Source organism: Magnolia sinica, chromosome 3 (genome assembly GCF_029962835.1).
Source record: "Magnolia sinica isolate HGM2019 chromosome 3, MsV1, whole genome shotgun sequence".
In the NCBI taxonomy this organism is placed as follows: domain Eukaryota; kingdom Viridiplantae; phylum Streptophyta; class Magnoliopsida; order Magnoliales; family Magnoliaceae; genus Magnolia; species Magnolia sinica.
The window spans coordinates 47,192,234-47,210,083 of record NC_080575.1 but is presented as its reverse complement, the minus strand read 5'-3'; the positions used below and the strand labels follow the sequence as shown (position 1 = coordinate 47,210,083).

Sequence of the window (17,850 nt, the reverse complement as noted above, 5' to 3'; positions counted from 1 at the left end):
CACAAATTCCCCATTTTATCATCTGCATTCCAGGTAAGCTTAAAATAAGGTCCCTTCACATGCACCACTAAGGTAGGGATTTCAAGATCCCAATCAAGATGCTTCCGCATCTGTTCAATGTGGATTATTTGCTTATCTAGGATAACTACCACCTGTCATAGAAATTCCACATTTTATCTTGTCCATATAAAAGAGCATTGTGTCCACATTGAAACTTTAGTTAGCAATGTTTATTACTTGCAAAAAGATGTCTTTTGCGATATCTATTGGTGCCAATCAGTCCTATTGCATTTAGAAGTTTTGCTTTAGCGTGTGTTTGCTTGCACCAAATATCATTAAAATTTCATGATATCATGCACTAAATTAGACTTATTAATCATGGAAATATAATGACATTTCATGATACTTAATGCAACCAAGCACAACCTTGGCTGTGGATGGGATGTGCTATGTATTTTACTAACCGTCATAAGCAGTTGACCTTCCCATTCATGTTCCAGTTGCAATTTGGGGCAGAAGGGGGGGAAATGAAATCCCATTCAATGCAGATTCTGTTTTCTGCAGTCCCAAATGCAAACCAGATGGGTTTTTTGCTCAAATCATGAAAGGATTACCAAGTTCGCCCCAAAATGGGTCATATACTAGTGCTGATTTTTGTTTAGATACAGATTTGAATGTGGAAACAAGAAAATTGTATGAAGATTTTGATTTGTCGGAATGATTGTACAAAATGCCATAATGGAAATCGTTTCTTGATAGCAATTTGCAGGAAGTATACAAAACCCATATTTGGTATTATCATAACAAACCAATTATATATATATATATATATATATAGACACACACACATCCCTAGGAGGAAAATAAAGGTGTTTGACATGTCTGTAGTACTAATTTCCTGAACAATTTGCAGACAGTAAAACAAAACCATCATACATAGGATGCATAACAACCAAGAACTAGAACATATACAGACAACCTTTAGTAGGAACATACAGGTGATTGCCATGGTTGTAGGAGTCTATTGTCTCTGTTCTACAATGCCTCAATAAAGAAACAATTGAGACAACATACTAGTGAATACACAAATGCAAACATACAAAACTGCTACCCGAAATGCAGAGAGCTGTTGTCAACCACATCTGGAACTCCCAACCAATGAAGGCAACATAATATAAATGCAAAAGGACTTGTATGCTTAATGCTGGATATTTGGTGAAGTATTCTCATGTGTATTCTTTTTTGGGAATGAACTGAGAGAACAATTTAGCATTCGGTTATTCTTCTCCACAACAGGCTTGGAGCCATCATTCTTGACTAGAGATCTTGGAGGTGGTAGAGGGCTTGTCTCCTGAACCCCACCAGGTTTGGTCCTCCTTCCAAGTTTGGGAGACTTAGGCCGTGTCAAAGGAATCTGAAAAAAAAAAAAAAAAAAGGATTTAGATTAACATGAATAAAAATCTTTATAGGCATCAAGCAGCAACCTGACAATTTGGGAGAAAACCAATCATAATAGAGAGATAAGGGAAATGGTTTAATAATTTTCAGCTTTCAAAAGGGAGATAGGAAAGGATAAAACCTAGAATGTTTCACTTTCACTTATCAGTGGATTGCCTTTCATAATGTGGGAAACATGTACACAATCAGAACCAGTCATATAGTAGGCCATACCACAAATTCAAACTGATTGGGCAATACTAACCCTTGAATAGGAGGCTCTCTTTTAGGAAACAAAGGGATGGTCAGAGGAACTTTGGTTGAATTTTTTCAAAACCATCTAATTTTGTTTCCAAAAAGTACTCTGATATAATGGCCCATCAAAGATATTATAGCATCCTGGTGATTGATTCAGCATGTGAACAAAAGCCACTGATAAATTAAGCAACGAAAGTGAAGAAGACCATAGTCTAGCCTAGCCCAGAAGAATACAAGCACATATAATCCCAAATAACCATTCCTTTCCAATATCATACTACCTTTCCTCATGCATGATTGCATAGAAATATAGTAGCTTCTGAGGATACATGAATAAACTAAAACTTTAATACTTTGTAGCATCATAAAATTCATCATTATATTGGGCAAATACAGTAGCACTACTGAATTGTGAATTTGCAATTGGCTCCATCATATGATTCCAACTTCCAAACAAACCCTTAACAGAACCATTCCAAAAAACCTGCTATTATACAACTGCTCAAAGTATGCACTATAGCTCTAGGAAATAAATATGGACGAATGATAGATCCTATCAGAATTTTTATATTTGAGCAATCCATCTATAATGCTAAGAGCATCATTGACAAGCACAATCAGACTGTATGGGAAGGGTAACCTTAATGAATGTACCTTCTTGACCTGATTCTTTGTTTCTGTTTCGCAAAAAAAATCTGGCATTGGCTTGGCCTTGAAACCAAGGCTTTGACGTAGTTTCCTAAGTTCATTTTCCGCTTTTTCCTGCATAACATGAAATGGGCATAAATACTTGGATGAAGACCACCAAATTGAGATTATCAATCAAAAGAAATTCGTATCTATTTGACTCAGCTATGGTCAATCTAGCGCAAACCTTCTTGTCACCAAAGCCATTGATTTGGTGGGCCTCATCATGGAATAAGCCATGAGACAATTACAACCGGTGGTTCATATTTAATGGAAACCTTGAACAGTTGTCATTATTCAATAGGGGAGGTGTTCGGGTATTGCCATTCACCATTGGGTCCACCTTCCCATGGGCCTACATATACAGCTTATCAAATGCTCAATCAACTATAAAGAAATCTTGTTCATAGTCAACATTTAAGAAATCTCCAGCAATAGTATGAAAATATGGTTTGGGACTGAAAGAAACCAACCTTATTTTTTGCTTGAAGTCGTACTTTTTGTTCCTCCTTAGCATTGAATTTCTCTTCCAGCTTTAGAAAATACTAGGAAAGCAATTACAAAAATAGTAGCAACAAAATATGTAACCTCGCAGTAAAATAAATAAATGAAATATACTATTGGATCAGAGCCTAACCTCCTTCCGTTTTGCCGCTCTTTCGTCACTCTTGAAGCTAAAGGAAGATGATACGATTGGGGAACGTGTGTTGTTTCCAGAAGCTGATGAAGGCTTTGAACGACTGCTATGCGATTTAATATTCAACAGGAATTGAAGTTCTTTTGATACAAACATACTAATATTTGCTAAGGCTGCATTTGGATGCTTAGAATTGAATTGCATTAATTAGTTCAATAGAGAAGAAATGAACAAACTGGAAGTGATGATGATGATCCCAAATTGCTGGGAAGCCAAGTCGATGATGATGATGAGATGAGACATGGCCACTGTGAAAGGAACCTGGCTTATATTGCAATCACATTACATTCAAGAAGGACCTGAAAATGAATATTTTCTATGAATAGACTTGAAAGTTATGTAATTGCAATTTGGTGGTTACCAGCCACTTCCTCATGATGAAATACAAGTTAATTGTCATTTGGACATTTCCTTTCAATTAAACCAATTATTGCAATTCAATATAAACAGCACATCCAAAAACAATATTAAAAAAAAGAAAGAGAGAGTCATTTTTCAGACATTTAGAACCCCTTTGGACACACCCTCAAAAGAGGGGGCATTTGACACCTAAGCGCCGTTTTGAACCAAACCCATTTTTGTATTGTGGGTTTGGATGCACTTTCACAACACCCTGTACTAACCCACTCACTAAAACCAATCCGATTGGTTTTCAGAAAATCGACTTTGTAGGTACCCTTGTTTCTGAGAACTGCCATTTTGACGGTGCACCCAAATGGGCCTTTTAAGGATTAGACAACTGTGAATCATGTGTTTCCATATGAGTAGCAAAAATTCTTACTCCACAGAGACCGAATGCCATTTCCTATCTACTTTTCTATTTCCAGGAGTCATGTGTTCTGATGTTGTTTTCGTCCTACAAACCATAAATTTCACGTTCATAACATGAACAGGAAACGTTTACAAGTCAGTTGCTTCAGCTCACATGCAAGCACTCGCAGGACGAGATGCATGAAAAATGAGAAAAAAGAAATCAAATTCATGGCACATTAATTGCAGACTTAGAATTTTCAATCTTTCCAAAACATATGTATGAAGATTTTATAAACCAATACCTTCTGTTTTCCGACTGAGGAGTCACCAGAGGAAGCTTTAGTGTCTTACTTGAAGAAACCTGCAATTTGCAATTGAAGCACATGTTGATGACCACAGAAAATAACCATCTTGTGCAAAAAAAGAGAAAAAATCATTTGGAGGGAGAGAAGCACCGTAGTCGGCGTCTTTAGAGCACTTGAACTGTCTCGAGATGTTTTCGAAGAACTCAAAGCTATTTTTGAAACCCTCATCTTCTCGTGGATCGGAGAAGCTCGCTTCCTAGTTGTGGAAGGAGTGGTTTCACCAGCATGATATGGTGCAAAATTGATAGACATGTGCAATGATTTTGGGGTTGATCTCGTTTTCTCCATTGAGTCCCTTGCAGACTTCTTAGTGTTTGGAGTGGCATGATTTTCTTTTCTGGGACGGATGGGTGTTGCGGGTTTTGCTGGGGAAGGAGGAAGATTGGATGCCTGACTTGGAGCTGATGATTTCAAAGTGGCTGTTGATTTCTTTTTTGTTCTGGCCAAGTTCTGATTAGCAGCAAACCTTTCCTGGATTACCCACAATGAGTAAGCAATAAGTTTGCAGCCATTATTCAAGGCTGGGATCAGATGCAATATTGAGTGGAATTGCAATACTTTGTTCAGCGAAGTGGAAATGACCAAATTGCGAGTACCTTCACTTGAATTCTGCTCAAGGAACCATCGCTCCAAATCACAAATCACAATTACTTTCAAATTAGATGGAATGCGATTGCAATTTGAGGGTCTACTTCTTCACTATGAATGCTGAAGTAATTGCAATTTGGGCATGTCCTCTCTATTGAACCAATTTTTCCTATCCAATTCAATGGTGCATCCAAACACAAACCAGACTTGTTGCATTTAAAGGGCGTTCTACCTTTAATGGTGGCTTCTCCGATAGGCAGTTGTAATTCTTTGCATCTACAAGTTGTGGCGAGGATTGAATCTGCACTGGGGTCTCTATGATAATCTTTTCTTCAGTTAATGGATCTGCTTCTTCAACCTTCGCTGTTTCCAAACCATCCATTCTTTCATTCAGGTCTGACCCTTTTGCTTCAGTCGAGAACCCTGTGTTAATTTCAGGTGATTCAACTTCATCTGGTTTATCACCACGTGAATTGCTATTTGATTCCACCAACTTGTCCTTCTTATCTACAATGTCAAAGCTGTTATCAGCAATTTCTCCAGTGGCTGAATCTGGTGCATTGCCCTTCTGAACTCCGTCATTCTCTTCTTGTTCTGAGAGACTATTCCCCTCAGCATTTGCTTGCTCAAGCAATGCTGCCGCCTTTTGAGCAGCAATTCTCTTGTAATGGGCCTCAAAGTAAGCTTTCTTCTGAGCAACAGAACCCGGGGTGGAGTATTTCTGCACCTCTTCCAAGTGCCTGTTATGAGAGAAGGATGACCATTTTCCCCAATCTAGAGATTCTGACACAAACCTTCCAAAGGTAATGGATCCTTCCAATACAGGGACTGGATCCACCTGCAAAACAGAAACCAATTCCTAAAGAGTCAAATATAATAGAATACTGAAAAAAAAAAAAAAGGACCACCAACTTATATTTGTAGACTATCAATATCTGCAGAATGAAGAAATTTGGAAGAGGCAGAACACCCAGATTGGGAAGAACTAGAAGCACACGAGTAAATAGCAGACAACCATGATCTTGAAAACCCATCAAAAGCTTCAGCAATGGAGATGAATAACAAAGAAAAGACAGATGCATCAATGAAGGCAGGACAAAATGCACAAACCAAGCACAAAATACCATTACTTGAGAAACCCACAAAGGAAAACCGAAGTTGAAAATAATAATAATAATAATAATAGAACCCATTATTTCAATCAATGCAAGGAAAGGAGGGAATCTCAACGCCCATGAAAATCTTCAGAGATGCAGATGACTAAACACCCATGATATGGAAAAGCACTACAACAGATGCATCAATGGAGGGGGAAAAAAATGCACAAATCAAACAAAAAGAAGACTGGAAAGTAGAGAAAGAAAAACATAGAAAGTACAGAAACAGAAAAGCTTGAAATGAGCAAAGTAAAGAGGAAGATGAGTTCGTTATTCTTCTATCTTGTTTCACCTGTTGACTGTGGTGATGAAGGGAGTTGTTGTCAGTGGAATGAGAGAAGCAGTTTTGTTGCATTAGACAAGCTGATTCTGCCATTGCCTTTGCCTTTGCCTTTGCCTCTGTCTTTGTCTTTGCAGCGGCAGCAAGAATGAATAGGGAAGGCCTCTAGAATATTGCCTCTCCTTTGAATCTCTCTCTCTCTCTCTCTAGTTTTAGTCCCTTGAAAGCGGCGCAAAGCTGAATTTGGTCATTTGAAATTTGAATTGCAAGCATTGGGGTACATTTGCTTTCTTTAGATGTTATAGTCCATGGCCCATTTTATTGGTAGATGGCCGGACTGGCTATTAGCTTTGCCCATTTTAAAAAATGGTGGTGACTCATTCTCTTCACACGTGGTACTTACGTACACATATCATCCATACCATCCAAATTCTGCATCTCATATTTTGGATGGGGATTCCAAAGTCACGCCATTCAAGTAATCTTAACCATCCAATCAGTTGCTATCAATTTGATGGTTTAAAAGTAAATATGGAAATAGCAGTTGGTTACTATGATCCATCGACTGTTATTTACATTGTAGTGTGTGTATATATATATATATATATATATATATATATATATATATATATATATATATATATAAAACTATGCGTGTGGGGTCTATAATAGCAATAATAACAGTCTGGATTGCCTTATAACTATGTTATGTGTATGTTTGTAGTAGAGTCCCCACCATTTCTTAAATGATGTAAAACTAACATAAGAGTGTTGCCCAGAGTGACGAAAAAGGGAACTTTCGGCGGGGTCCATTTGGTTTTTGTTTAGTTTGATGCGAGGCGCTATTTGCTTCGGAAAACTGATATGATAGAATCGCCTCTATCATGATATCATAGAATCTCACTCCCATTTTCACCGTCCACAAATCAGGATAACTGAATCAGGACTGTACATATAGTCTGACACTCAAATTTGATGACATGGTTAAAAAATATCCCACAGATGATGATCTTATACAATCCAGATTGTAGCCCTCAAATGGGAAATAAATCTAACGGTTGAAATTAGGTAGGGAAAGGTGAGAGAAAAATGGATGGTAATGATTGATTTTTCTGTGCTATTAGAACGATGGGCCATCCTAGTCATAACCGGATGGTCCCGGTACACCTCCTTCCCTGCCTCATGTACCGTCCATCGCGATCTTACAATTTCTGGTAGCGTTCTACTATGATTGCCGTGGACCATTCTCAAGTGCAACGTCTATTAATGATTTGGTGGATGAAGAAGAAGCGTGCAGCTCTTACCAGTAACCCAAACTGTGGGTTTTTTTTTTTTGTTTGTCAGAACCGTCTATTTTGGTTGATTGGTTGTTGGTTGGATGGGGATGGTGCATAAAATTCGAGGGAAATTATTTGATGATCTGGCAGCATATGACGCAGATACTCAGGTGATCAGAATTTGTACTCTTAAATTGTGGAAACCTCTCTAACTTATTTACGGTGGAAAATCAAACTGGTTGGACAATCAATCCCACATGTGATTCGTGGACAATTGCCTTTCTTTGCACTGGATTTGTTATGGTCACGTGTGGTGTATGAAAGAGTGCTACAAAAGTTTACGATCAAGCTGATATTTGTGTTTTCCCTTATTTAATGTCTATTTTAATTTATGAACAGGTTAGATCTCAAATAAGCATCACGGTGAACCTTATAAAGGTTTCAATGGTGAGCGTCACTCTCTCCATTATTTTATGTGGTGGGGTCCACTACAGATTTGGATCAGACTCATTCTTTGGTTCATGCCCTAAAATGGTTTGATGGACGGTGTGGATACAAAACACACATCATGGTGGGATACACAAAACTTGACAAGGTCACTTCAGTAGCCAGACTCGCTACTCAGCATGTCAGTATCTAATCCTCTTCTCCTGTCTTTCTGAGCGCCAATTCCCCAGTAATTCTACTCAATCAAGATGAAAATCGAATGACAATTTTGCTCATTTTCTACTCTTGTTATTATGATATGTTACACACGATCATATCATTCAACGAATCATGATTATGCTTTTATTAATGTGCACATTCTTAATCAATATATACACAATTTTGAATCCCTTTTACCTTCTACAACTCTCTTCACACTTGTCCTTTCAAAGTCTCATTTTTCATTTGAAATCCCTACAATATGCCACGGCTACTTTTCTTTTGCTCCAGCTTATTATCAAGAAGATTTCTTGAGAGAAGTGGATGTTTTTTCATCTAATATGGTATTTAATGACATTAATTTTTACACTATTGAACTAGATAAATCATTCCTTACCCTTGGCCCAACTTTTCATTCCAAAACTATTCCCAAACAAATCCAATCTATAGACCCATTCTTCCCTTGATGTCTAGGTGAAAAGTTTCTTCTTGAGTCTGACTCCCTTCTTGATCCTGCTAACGCTTTCAAGACCTCAAGATCCTTGCCGAGACCTATGAAAGGACGATCAGAATGGTTTGAACGTGTATCCAGATAACATGGTGATTCAAGGCAACAAGCTGGTATTTATGAATGTATCAATTTGTCTGTGCACAAGTATACAACCAACACTACTCTCCTTACGTCTGCTTTAACTTTTTGGAGTTGATCGACCAACACTTTTCATTTCAGATGTGGTCCCATAAGTCCAATGATCATGGATATTTACATTTTTATCCATCTCCTTCCTTTCGGAGATTCAATCTATCCCAACTTCACCCAGGACGAGGACCATAACTTCGTCCTTCCAAATAAGAACGGATGAATTTATTCTACTTTCTTATCCACTCAGTGCAAATTTCATGAAGTTGTTGATGACCAAAAGCATACAACATTCCTATTGATGTGGAATCGCCATTACATTCTTTGCATGAACGTTGTTCAGATCACAAAAAAGTATGTTTATCTGGCTGAGGTGCTAGCCAGAGGACGACGGCTAGTTCTCGCTCCATGTTTGATGTAACAACCAAGGATTTTTACCACAACGGAAGACTTATCTGGCTTCTCCAGGTGTAGTTGTATAAATACTCTCTCTACTCTCGTGAATCCTATTCCCTCTAGAAATTCTTTTACTTCCTATGGCCACCGTAACATGTGTTACCCTAGAGCCTCCCATTAAATTGCCGATTATATAAGATTTTTTTTTTTTTCTCTTGATTCAAATAAACTCAATCGTTCTTTCTACCCTTTCAACGATAAAGAGTTCAGCCTGGCTTGGTTCATGGAGGATTATGAGATAGCCAATGTGAAGATGGTCGAGCTCCGGGTCAAGGCTTGGGAAAGCTATCTCATTTGTAGATATCTTTTCTATGGCGGCACCATGGAGACAGATGTTAACGCTAAGACAAAGGTTGAGTAGTACTACCCTAATCCCCTGGCTCTCAATTCGACCTCATTTAATGCATTCCTTATCCATTCACTCGCAAAACTTGCAATCAACCTCCCTATGAGTGTACGCTAGTAGATTCGGTTAGGATTTTTCAAACACTCGACAACAATTTGAGATGATGTATGCAGCTTTCAATCCTCCCATCTTCTGAGTTGTTCTCGTTGGATGCACACTTTCTGTGAATGGTGGGAAAATTATTATAGCCAATTGGTTACTGATTCTACCGAGCTTATCATCAGCCGACTCTTTCCTCTGTACCAAGGATAGAGAAACCTGTGGTTGAGAAGAGAAAAACAATGACCGAGGGCAATAAAAAAGCAACAATGCTGAAATCAGCCGTGTCTCCGGGTCAGAGAAAGACTCAGTCACAAAGAAAGGCATCGGTCAATTTGATCATCCCTCTAACAACAACAACAAAGGTGGTCGATCCAATTCCTCCCTAGTCAAAGCATCAAAAGGTGACAGTTGTAGGTCCGGTCAAAGTAAATTTACCAATTCAACCGACCTAGGCACCTACAATTCCACTCATTCTTAAGAAGATTTTTGACCTTGGACCTCTTCTAGGTCATGTCCCTAAACCTTATGTTTCTCCAACTGTTCAAGTTGGACCAATAAATCCTCCAACAACAACCAGTAGAAGCAGTCGAGTGGTAACGCAGACTTGATGTATCTTTTATACAGTTGAGATTGTCTTTGCCTTTGAAACATATTTTAAAACAAAGTATTGCCCGAGACTCTTACCATCATATTATGCTTGGGAAATTTTTATTTTTATTTAAAAAAAAAAAAAAACTCATAAGATAACATGAAAAAGCCCATTTCTACCGAGCTTCTAACAAATGGATGAAAGAGATAAAAAGGCTAAACGATCCCAATTTCCTCTTGATTATGAACTCAAATCTTATCAACCCAATCCACCGCCTTTTCCTACTTCTACTCGGCCTCTAGCAATACCTAACAGCGATCAATAAAAAATTCAACCAATGATCGACCGATATTCTGTTATTGTTGTTCGTTCTAACTTAAGTGAATATTTTCCTTTTTCTCTTTTCTTTTCTTTCTTTCTACTTTATTTACCATTTTTTATGTTTCCTCAGTTCATAGAGATGCATTTTCTAAAGTCCTGCAAAATACCCATGTCTCGTCAAGCCACCCCGCTTGACTACCTGCAAGCAATCATAGGGTTAGTAACAATGTCGCAACCTATAACATTTATATTGGTACCGGTGTGGGCCACACCCGGCTTTTTGAAGAAATAATTGAAAGTCTTTTGTAGAACCCTTCCCCTAGATTCTTAAAACCAAGTATCGACAATCCTAGTCTTTGACCTTTGCTTCTACTGGGCAATAATTTGGCTTTTCGATTTATTTAATGTAAGACGACAAGATATAAATTGACTGAGATTGAGATATGAATCGGAACCCTTTTTTATTCTTATCAACAACAACCGGTTCAATTTCGACAGATCCATCACGCCGCCACAACGACCACATGTCCTTTGTTCATCAATCTTTTGTAAAGCTTCTGTTGCGGGCCATTGTCCACACGAGAGAGTTGTCGAATAGCAATCTACGGAGACATTCCTAACGTCTCTGGTTTTTTCTTTGTCTTTCCATCTTTTCCTTTAGGTTGCTCATCCAATCTTGAATCAGAAAGTGTTATGTTCAACTCTCGAGCAGGATCCATCTGCTCTTGGCGCTGTAGCTTTGAACAACTGCTTGCCTGCTTTATTGTACTGGTAAGCCCTGCCTATCAATGCAATAGCTTCAGAGCAAACTATGTGGTTCTCCAAATTGCTCCTAAAGTGAAGCATCTACTATAAAGAAAATAGTAGCTGCTAAGAAAAAGTGACAAGAGAATTGGACAGCGTAGGCAATATCAGGGCACAACACCGCAGTCATATGAAGAGTCTGAGGAGCAAAAAAAACTGACTGACGACTTGGATAGCGTAGGCGATATCAGGGCGAGTCATAGTTAAGTAAACCAGACTTCAAACCAAACGGCGGTATAAGTCGGGCTGTGCAAGTAGATCACTATTGTCACAGCCATAATTAACGTTAATCAACTCTTAGCATGGCCAGCGAGCATCGTGTGCTAATTTTGGATGATGAAGAAGAAGAACCACTTCAAATGTCTATAACTTCTCTTGGCCGAGCAACAACCACCGAGGCTCTTGTGACAAATGACGTTGTTGCTTCATTGCCTCTACCAATCAAAATGTCAACAGTTTTGCCTTCAGTGTTTGATGAAACATTTCTCATTATCTCCTCCCTCGGTCAGGCTCTTACTAGTGACATCATGGTGGCCGAGTCCCCACTGCCTTCTTCTGAACTTCAACAACTCCAAGATGTGTCCCAAATCTCCCTCCGGCCCCCTTCTACTCAACTATAATGTAACTTAGCAGACTTACTCATTCACCATCATCAAGTGTTACAATCATAGATAATACAAAGCGAGATGCATGTGCTTCACGAGTTCCTAGATTTACTGCTAGAGTATCAGGACATCAATGCTATGGTCGACAGGATTCAACTGAGCATTTGGCCGCAACCCTTAAACTGAATGAAGTTATTGCTGCTAGCTATTAACTCGATGTCGTTACTTCCAAATTGAAAGAAAGAGAATGACTAATATTGCCTCTCATTGGTCGGGATTCAATCGGCATTCATGGTGTGGAAATTTAAAACATGACTGCCCCTTTCTCTTCAAGTCTAACTGAAAACGACCTGAATCTGTATTCTTCCCTTCCGCATAGAAAATAGAAATAGAATATACACGCATGCTATTGTATATATACCGACCCAAACCGCCCTTCCCTTCTCATTTCCTTGTTATACAAATCAAAGCTTCGACCATGGTCGATCCACACGCTATCTTATGTTGTATGTGCGGCGACGTCGGATCTGACAGGTGGTAGTACCGATGATGATGGGGTGGCCGGATTTGGATTAGTAGGGCTCTGATACCATGAAAACTGTGAAGCCAAAAGGTTTTCTGTATTTGAGACAACCCAATGGGGTTGAATATATACAGATTACAATCATCTATACAAGGAAAACAATAAACTCAGAATCTTCTACCTATGGAAATAAACTATACAAGGTATACTAGTTATACAGGATATGTGAGTTGTCTAACATCCCCCCTCAAACTAATACTGGTCATCGACAAGTAATAATTTGCCAACTAGAAAAGAGTGACGTGTAGAAGTGAGGGACTTGGTGAGAATATCGGCAATCTAATCATGGGATGCAACATGTGAAAGAGAAATGAGCTCAAATTGAAATTTCTCGCGGATAAAGTGACAGTCAACTTCAATATGCTTCGTCCGTTCATGAAAAACCGGGTTAAAGGCAATTTGAATGGCATTGAGATTATTGACATGGGGTGGAGTAGGATTCTATAGAGGAATGCCCAAGTCTGAAAGAAGTCCACATAACCAAACGAGCTCACTACACGCAGCGAACATTGCCCGATACTCGACTTCTGTGCTTGATTTGGAAACAATGGTCTACTTCTTACACTTCCAAGAGATGCAATAGCTTCGGAGCAAACTATGTGGTTCTCCAAATTGCTCCTAAAGTGAAGCATCTACTATAAAGAAAATAGTAGCTGCTAAGAAAAAGTGACAAGAGAATTGGACAGCGTAGGCAATATCAGGGCACAACACCGCAGTCATATGAAGAGTCTGAGGAGCAAAAAAAACTGACTGACGACTTGGATAGCGTAGGCGATATCAGGGCGAGTCATAGTTAAGTAAACCAGACTTCAAACCAAACGGCGGTATAAGTCGGGCTGTGCAAGTAGATCACTATTGTCACAGCCATAATTAACGTTAAGTTCTAAGGAAGTCTGAACTGTCTTCTGATCCGTCAATGATACCAATGCGAGAAGATCCTTGTTATATTTACGCTGGCTGACCAGGATCCCACGGTTGGAATGTGAAAATTCAAGTCTAAGAAAGTATGTTAGATGGCTGAGGTCTTTCATTTTGAAGGATGATTCCAAAACTTCCTTTAAAGCCAAAATGCCAGTAGCATCGCTACCAATCAGGGGGAGGTCGTCAACATAGACCAAAACAATGACAATTCCGTGAGCAGTGGTGCACAAAAATAAGGATGGTTCATGACCTCTTTGAGTAAAGCTAACACCTGTAACAACATTGTGAAAGCGTTGGAACCATGCCCGAGGTGCCTGTTTGAGGCCGTATAGGGCTTTCTTTAGGCGACATACCTTATTGTCAGAGATTAAAGAGCCAGGAGGAGGTTTCAAATATACGGTTTCTTGAAGGTCTCCATGAAGAAAGGCATTTTTCACATCCATCTGAGCGAGTGGCCATGAGTGAACAGAAGATATAGCCAAAAGAGTACGAATAGTTTTTATCTTGGCCACAGGAGTGAAAGTCTCATCATAATCAATTCTGTATTCCTGTTTGTATCCCTGAGCGATAAGTCGAGCCTTGTATTGATCCAATGATCCATCAGACTTGAGCTTGATAGAATAAATCCATTTGCTACCAATTAGCTGTTGGTCAGCAGGTCGAGTGACAATGTCCCACATATAATTATCATCCAATGCCACAAGTTCTTCTACCATAGCCTTCTTCTAACATGCATGAGTGGCTACCTGAGAGTATGAAGTATTAATAGAAACAGTATCCAGAGTAGCATTCATGGCAGACATAGAGCATATCAAGCGACCAGGCGCTCGATGTTCACGAGTGGAACGACATATCGAGGTAGGTTCGGGATCTGTAATATGTACAGTAGATTCAGGTTGAGTAATAGGCGGTGGATTTGTACATGGTCGACGTGAGCAAATCTGCAATGGACAAGGGAGAGTACTTAAGGAAAATAAAATTTCTAGAAAGGGGATTAGACCAGGAGAGTTTAGAGTGTGCGGAGGAGGAAGAGATGAATGAAGGGCAATGTGTTTAAGAAAAATAACATGTCGTGAAACTCGAACACGATGAGAAACAAGATCATAACATCTAAAACCCTTCTGAGTTTTTCCAAATCCCAAGTATATACATTTAACCGATTTTGGAGATAATTTATTACGTTCACGTGAAGCCAGGTGAACATAACAGATACAACCAAAAATATGAAATGTGGAATATGCAGGAGATAAGCCGGTGAGAACAAAGTAAGGAGATTTACTGTTCAGAACTTTGGTTGGCATCCAGTTAATCAAATAGACGGAATGTAACATTGCTTCCGCCTAGAAAGAACGAGGAACACTCATAACTGTCATCAGGGTGTTGGCAGTTTCAACAATATGATGATTTTTCATTCAGCTACCCCGTTATATTGTGGAGTATTAGAATAGGTGGTCTGATGAATAATCCCATACCCTCGAAGAAATGTATGAAAATCGGTTGAGAGATATTCCCCCTTGAGTTAGAGCGGAGAGTTTGAATTGGAAACTGAAATTGAGTCTCCACCATAGAGTGAAATAAATTGAATTTTTCAAAAACCTGTGACTTCGATTGCAGAAAGTAAATCCAAGTATAACGTGTGAAATCATCAATGAATATAACATAGTATCGTGACCCAAAGAGAGATATAATTGGTAAAGGACCCCAGATATCCGTATGCACAAGTTCAAATATAGAAGATGATTTTGTAGTACTTAGAGAAAAGGGAATACACTTACTTTTTAAAAGACAATAGGAAGAACAAGAATAATCCAAATCATTTTTATTAAGAAAAATATTTCCTAACATGCCAGACGAAATTAAATGAAGTAACCAATCGAAATGTGGATGACCCAGGCGAAAGTACCACAGTTTTCACAATTTATTTGCCGAACAAATATCTGATGAAGATGGAGAAAAAAAAGAAACAACGAGCCGAAGTGACAAATGGATCAAAATTCAACACGTACAGACAATTATGCCGCCTACCCCTCCCAAGTACATTCCCCGTTGCCAGATCTTACACAAAACAACAGTTGAGAAGAAATATGACTAAGCAGTTATTGGATGTGAGTTGACCAACTGAAATTAAATTGGAGGAGAGGTTAGGGACATCAAACACATCACGAAGGGTGAACTGGCAATGAGCAGAAGGAGAGAAAGTCAATGATCCAACAAACTGAATAGGTAGTCTAGTGCTATCCGCAATAGAAATAGCCTGATTGCCGGTGTAGGGACGAATGTTACGAAGATGGGATACAGCACCGGTCATATGATTGGAAGCACCCGAATCGAAGAACCATGTAGAAGATGGGGATATACCTGACATACCGGCCGCAGAAAGGGCCTGAACGATTTGCTGGAGCATCGCATGAGTGAACGGAGATGAAAGACCTTCAGTAGAAACAGTATATGTAGAATCACTAAGAGACGGCTCGGAAGAAATAGTGGCAGCAGTAACAGAAAGAGCATGACCAATGCCATGACCACGACCACCACGTCCATGGCCGAAAGAAAATGCATAGGCACGTGTACGGCAGTCCTGAATACCATGACCAGTCTGTCGACAATAAGCATACCATTCTTTGCATTGAGCGACAACATGACCCACCTTGTTGCAGCCGCGACAAGTCAAAGGAGTGGAACCACGTGTTGGTGTAGTGGTGGACACAGCAAGCACCATATTAGATGATCCCGGAGTTGAAGAAGGAAGAGAGAGAACTTTCAGTTGCTGTTTCTTAGCCAATAAATCATTACTAACCGAATTCAATGAAGGAGTAGGGCTACGACTCAAGAGAGCAGCCCGACAATGCTCAAATTCAGGACGCAACTTCATAAGAAACTGTCAAACTTGCGCACTCTCGCGCATAGTTTGAAATATCTTAAATTTATGAGAAAATATTGGATCCATCATAGTCATCTCAGTCCAAATTATGACAATTTTGGAGTAAAATGATTGAATACTATCGTCACCCTGAGTAAGGTTAATGAGATCTTGTTCCAAGAGGTATAACCGGGACGCATTACTCTGTTGATAAATAGTCTGGAGATGCTCCCACATTGCCTTAGCAGTGCGATGAGGTGTAAGGCCAACAACAATGGACCGATCGACAGAATCGAGAATCCAGGTAATAATCCGTCCATTGTTCATTTCCCAATCAACTAATTTGTTGGCATCTGTGGAAGTGGGGATAGTAACAGATCCATCAATTAGTCCCCACAAACCACGACCCTTGAGAAAGTTTTGAAAATAGATGGCCTAAAGAGAATAGTTGGTACCATCAAAACTACAATGTGGGGCCTCTGTACTTGACGAGTTCTTGTCTATTGATTTGAAGTAATGTAAAGCATGCGAAGAGTTGCAGCAAAAGAAGGTCGTAGAAGTACTGTACAGCAGGAGATACCCAAGGCAGAATAGCAACAACCATAGGAGCTCTGGATCTGGAAAAGAGAGATCGGAAGCAATCAGCAACAGAGGCAACAGGGGTGATGGATCTGGATCTGAAAAATTGGAAAATTGAGTAGGGGCACTGGATCTTGATCTGGAGCAGGAAAATCGAGCAGAGACGCTGGATTGGAGCAGAAAAATCGAGCAGGGGGTGGCCGAACGTAGTAGGGATGGGGCCGAATGCAATAGGGATGGTGGTCGGATGCAGTAGGGATGGGGCCGGACGTAGCAGAGATGATGACCAGACCAAGGGATGGTCGGATCTGATAGGTGGTGGTGCCGGTGACGATGGGGTGGCCGGATTTGGATCAGTAGGGCTTTAATACCATGTAAACTATGAAGCCAAAAGGTTTTTTGTATTTAAGACAACCCAATGGGGTTGAATATATAGAGATTACAATCATTTATGTAAGGAAAATAATAAACTCAGAATCCTCTATCTATGGAAATAAACTATATAAGGTATATTAGTTATACAAGGTATGTGAGCTGTCTAACAACGTATTACATGTCATTATTAGGCATCCCATTCATCATTATGCATCGAATGCAAACACGATCTCTCTCCTAGGTGCCTATACAAATAACACTTGGATCTTTCATTCTCCATATGCATCCAAACTTCTCAGCCTCCAACCTCCCAACACTTTCGCAAGTTCCTAACAACCATGTCTTCTACTAGAATTCTTTCTCCTTTCACTCAGGCTCAAAGTTTCCTCAAGAAAATTTTACTTATGATTTGGAGTCTTTTGCCCATTTCAACATCCAATATGATATTTACCATTTCATCCATGACCTGAAGGTGGTCGACAATACTGATGAACCCCTGAAGGAGTTGGTGGGGTTCTAACAAGA

The 17,850-nt window shown here is 39.5% G+C and overlaps 1 protein-coding gene across 3 annotated transcripts; it reads right to left on the bottom strand.

Moving 5' to 3' along the window:
* Nucleotides 1-853: 853 nt before the first annotated feature.
* Nucleotides 854-6,476, bottom strand: LOC131239901 (protein WVD2-like 7). 3 transcript variants are annotated; one of them, XM_058237816.1, is made up of 11 exons: nucleotides 6,235-6,476; nucleotides 5,018-5,623; nucleotides 4,288-4,668; nucleotides 4,135-4,193; nucleotides 3,861-3,935; nucleotides 3,020-3,122; nucleotides 2,856-2,927; nucleotides 2,359-2,457; nucleotides 2,124-2,179; nucleotides 1,977-2,018; nucleotides 1,271-1,414 (listed from the first exon to the last, which is right to left on the bottom strand). In XM_058237816.1, the coding sequence occupies exons 1-11, from the start codon at nucleotides 6,316-6,318 to the stop codon at nucleotides 1,405-1,407; spliced, it is 1,587 nt and encodes a 528-aa protein (XP_058093799.1). In that variant the 5' UTR covers nucleotides 6,319-6,476; the 3' UTR covers nucleotides 1,271-1,404. The 3 variants fall into 3 exon arrangements, with proteins under 3 accessions (XP_058093797.1, XP_058093796.1, XP_058093799.1); XM_058237814.1 differs by lacking the exons at nucleotides 1,977-2,018; nucleotides 2,124-2,179 and having other exon boundaries at nucleotides 854-1,414; nucleotides 6,235-6,467; XM_058237813.1 differs by lacking the exons at nucleotides 1,977-2,018; nucleotides 2,124-2,179 and having other exon boundaries at nucleotides 854-1,414; nucleotides 2,350-2,457; nucleotides 6,235-6,458.
* Nucleotides 6,477-17,850: the final 11,374 nt, after the last annotated feature.

Bases quoted from the DNA above. Each gene is read 5' to 3' on its own strand.
- LOC131239901 (XM_058237813.1), bottom strand. From the start codon at position 6,318: ATGGCAGAATCAGCTTGTCTAATGCAACAAAACTGCTTCTCTCATTCC. The intron at 2,928-3,019 runs GTTAGGCTCTGA...TTGCTTTCCTAG, and splicing joins GAGCGGCAAAACGGAAGGAG to TATTTTCTAAAGCTGGAAGA. The intron at 2,458-2,855 runs GTTGGTTTCTTT...CATGTTATGCAG, and splicing joins GACTTCAAGCAAAAAATAAG to GAAAAAGCGGAAAATGAACT.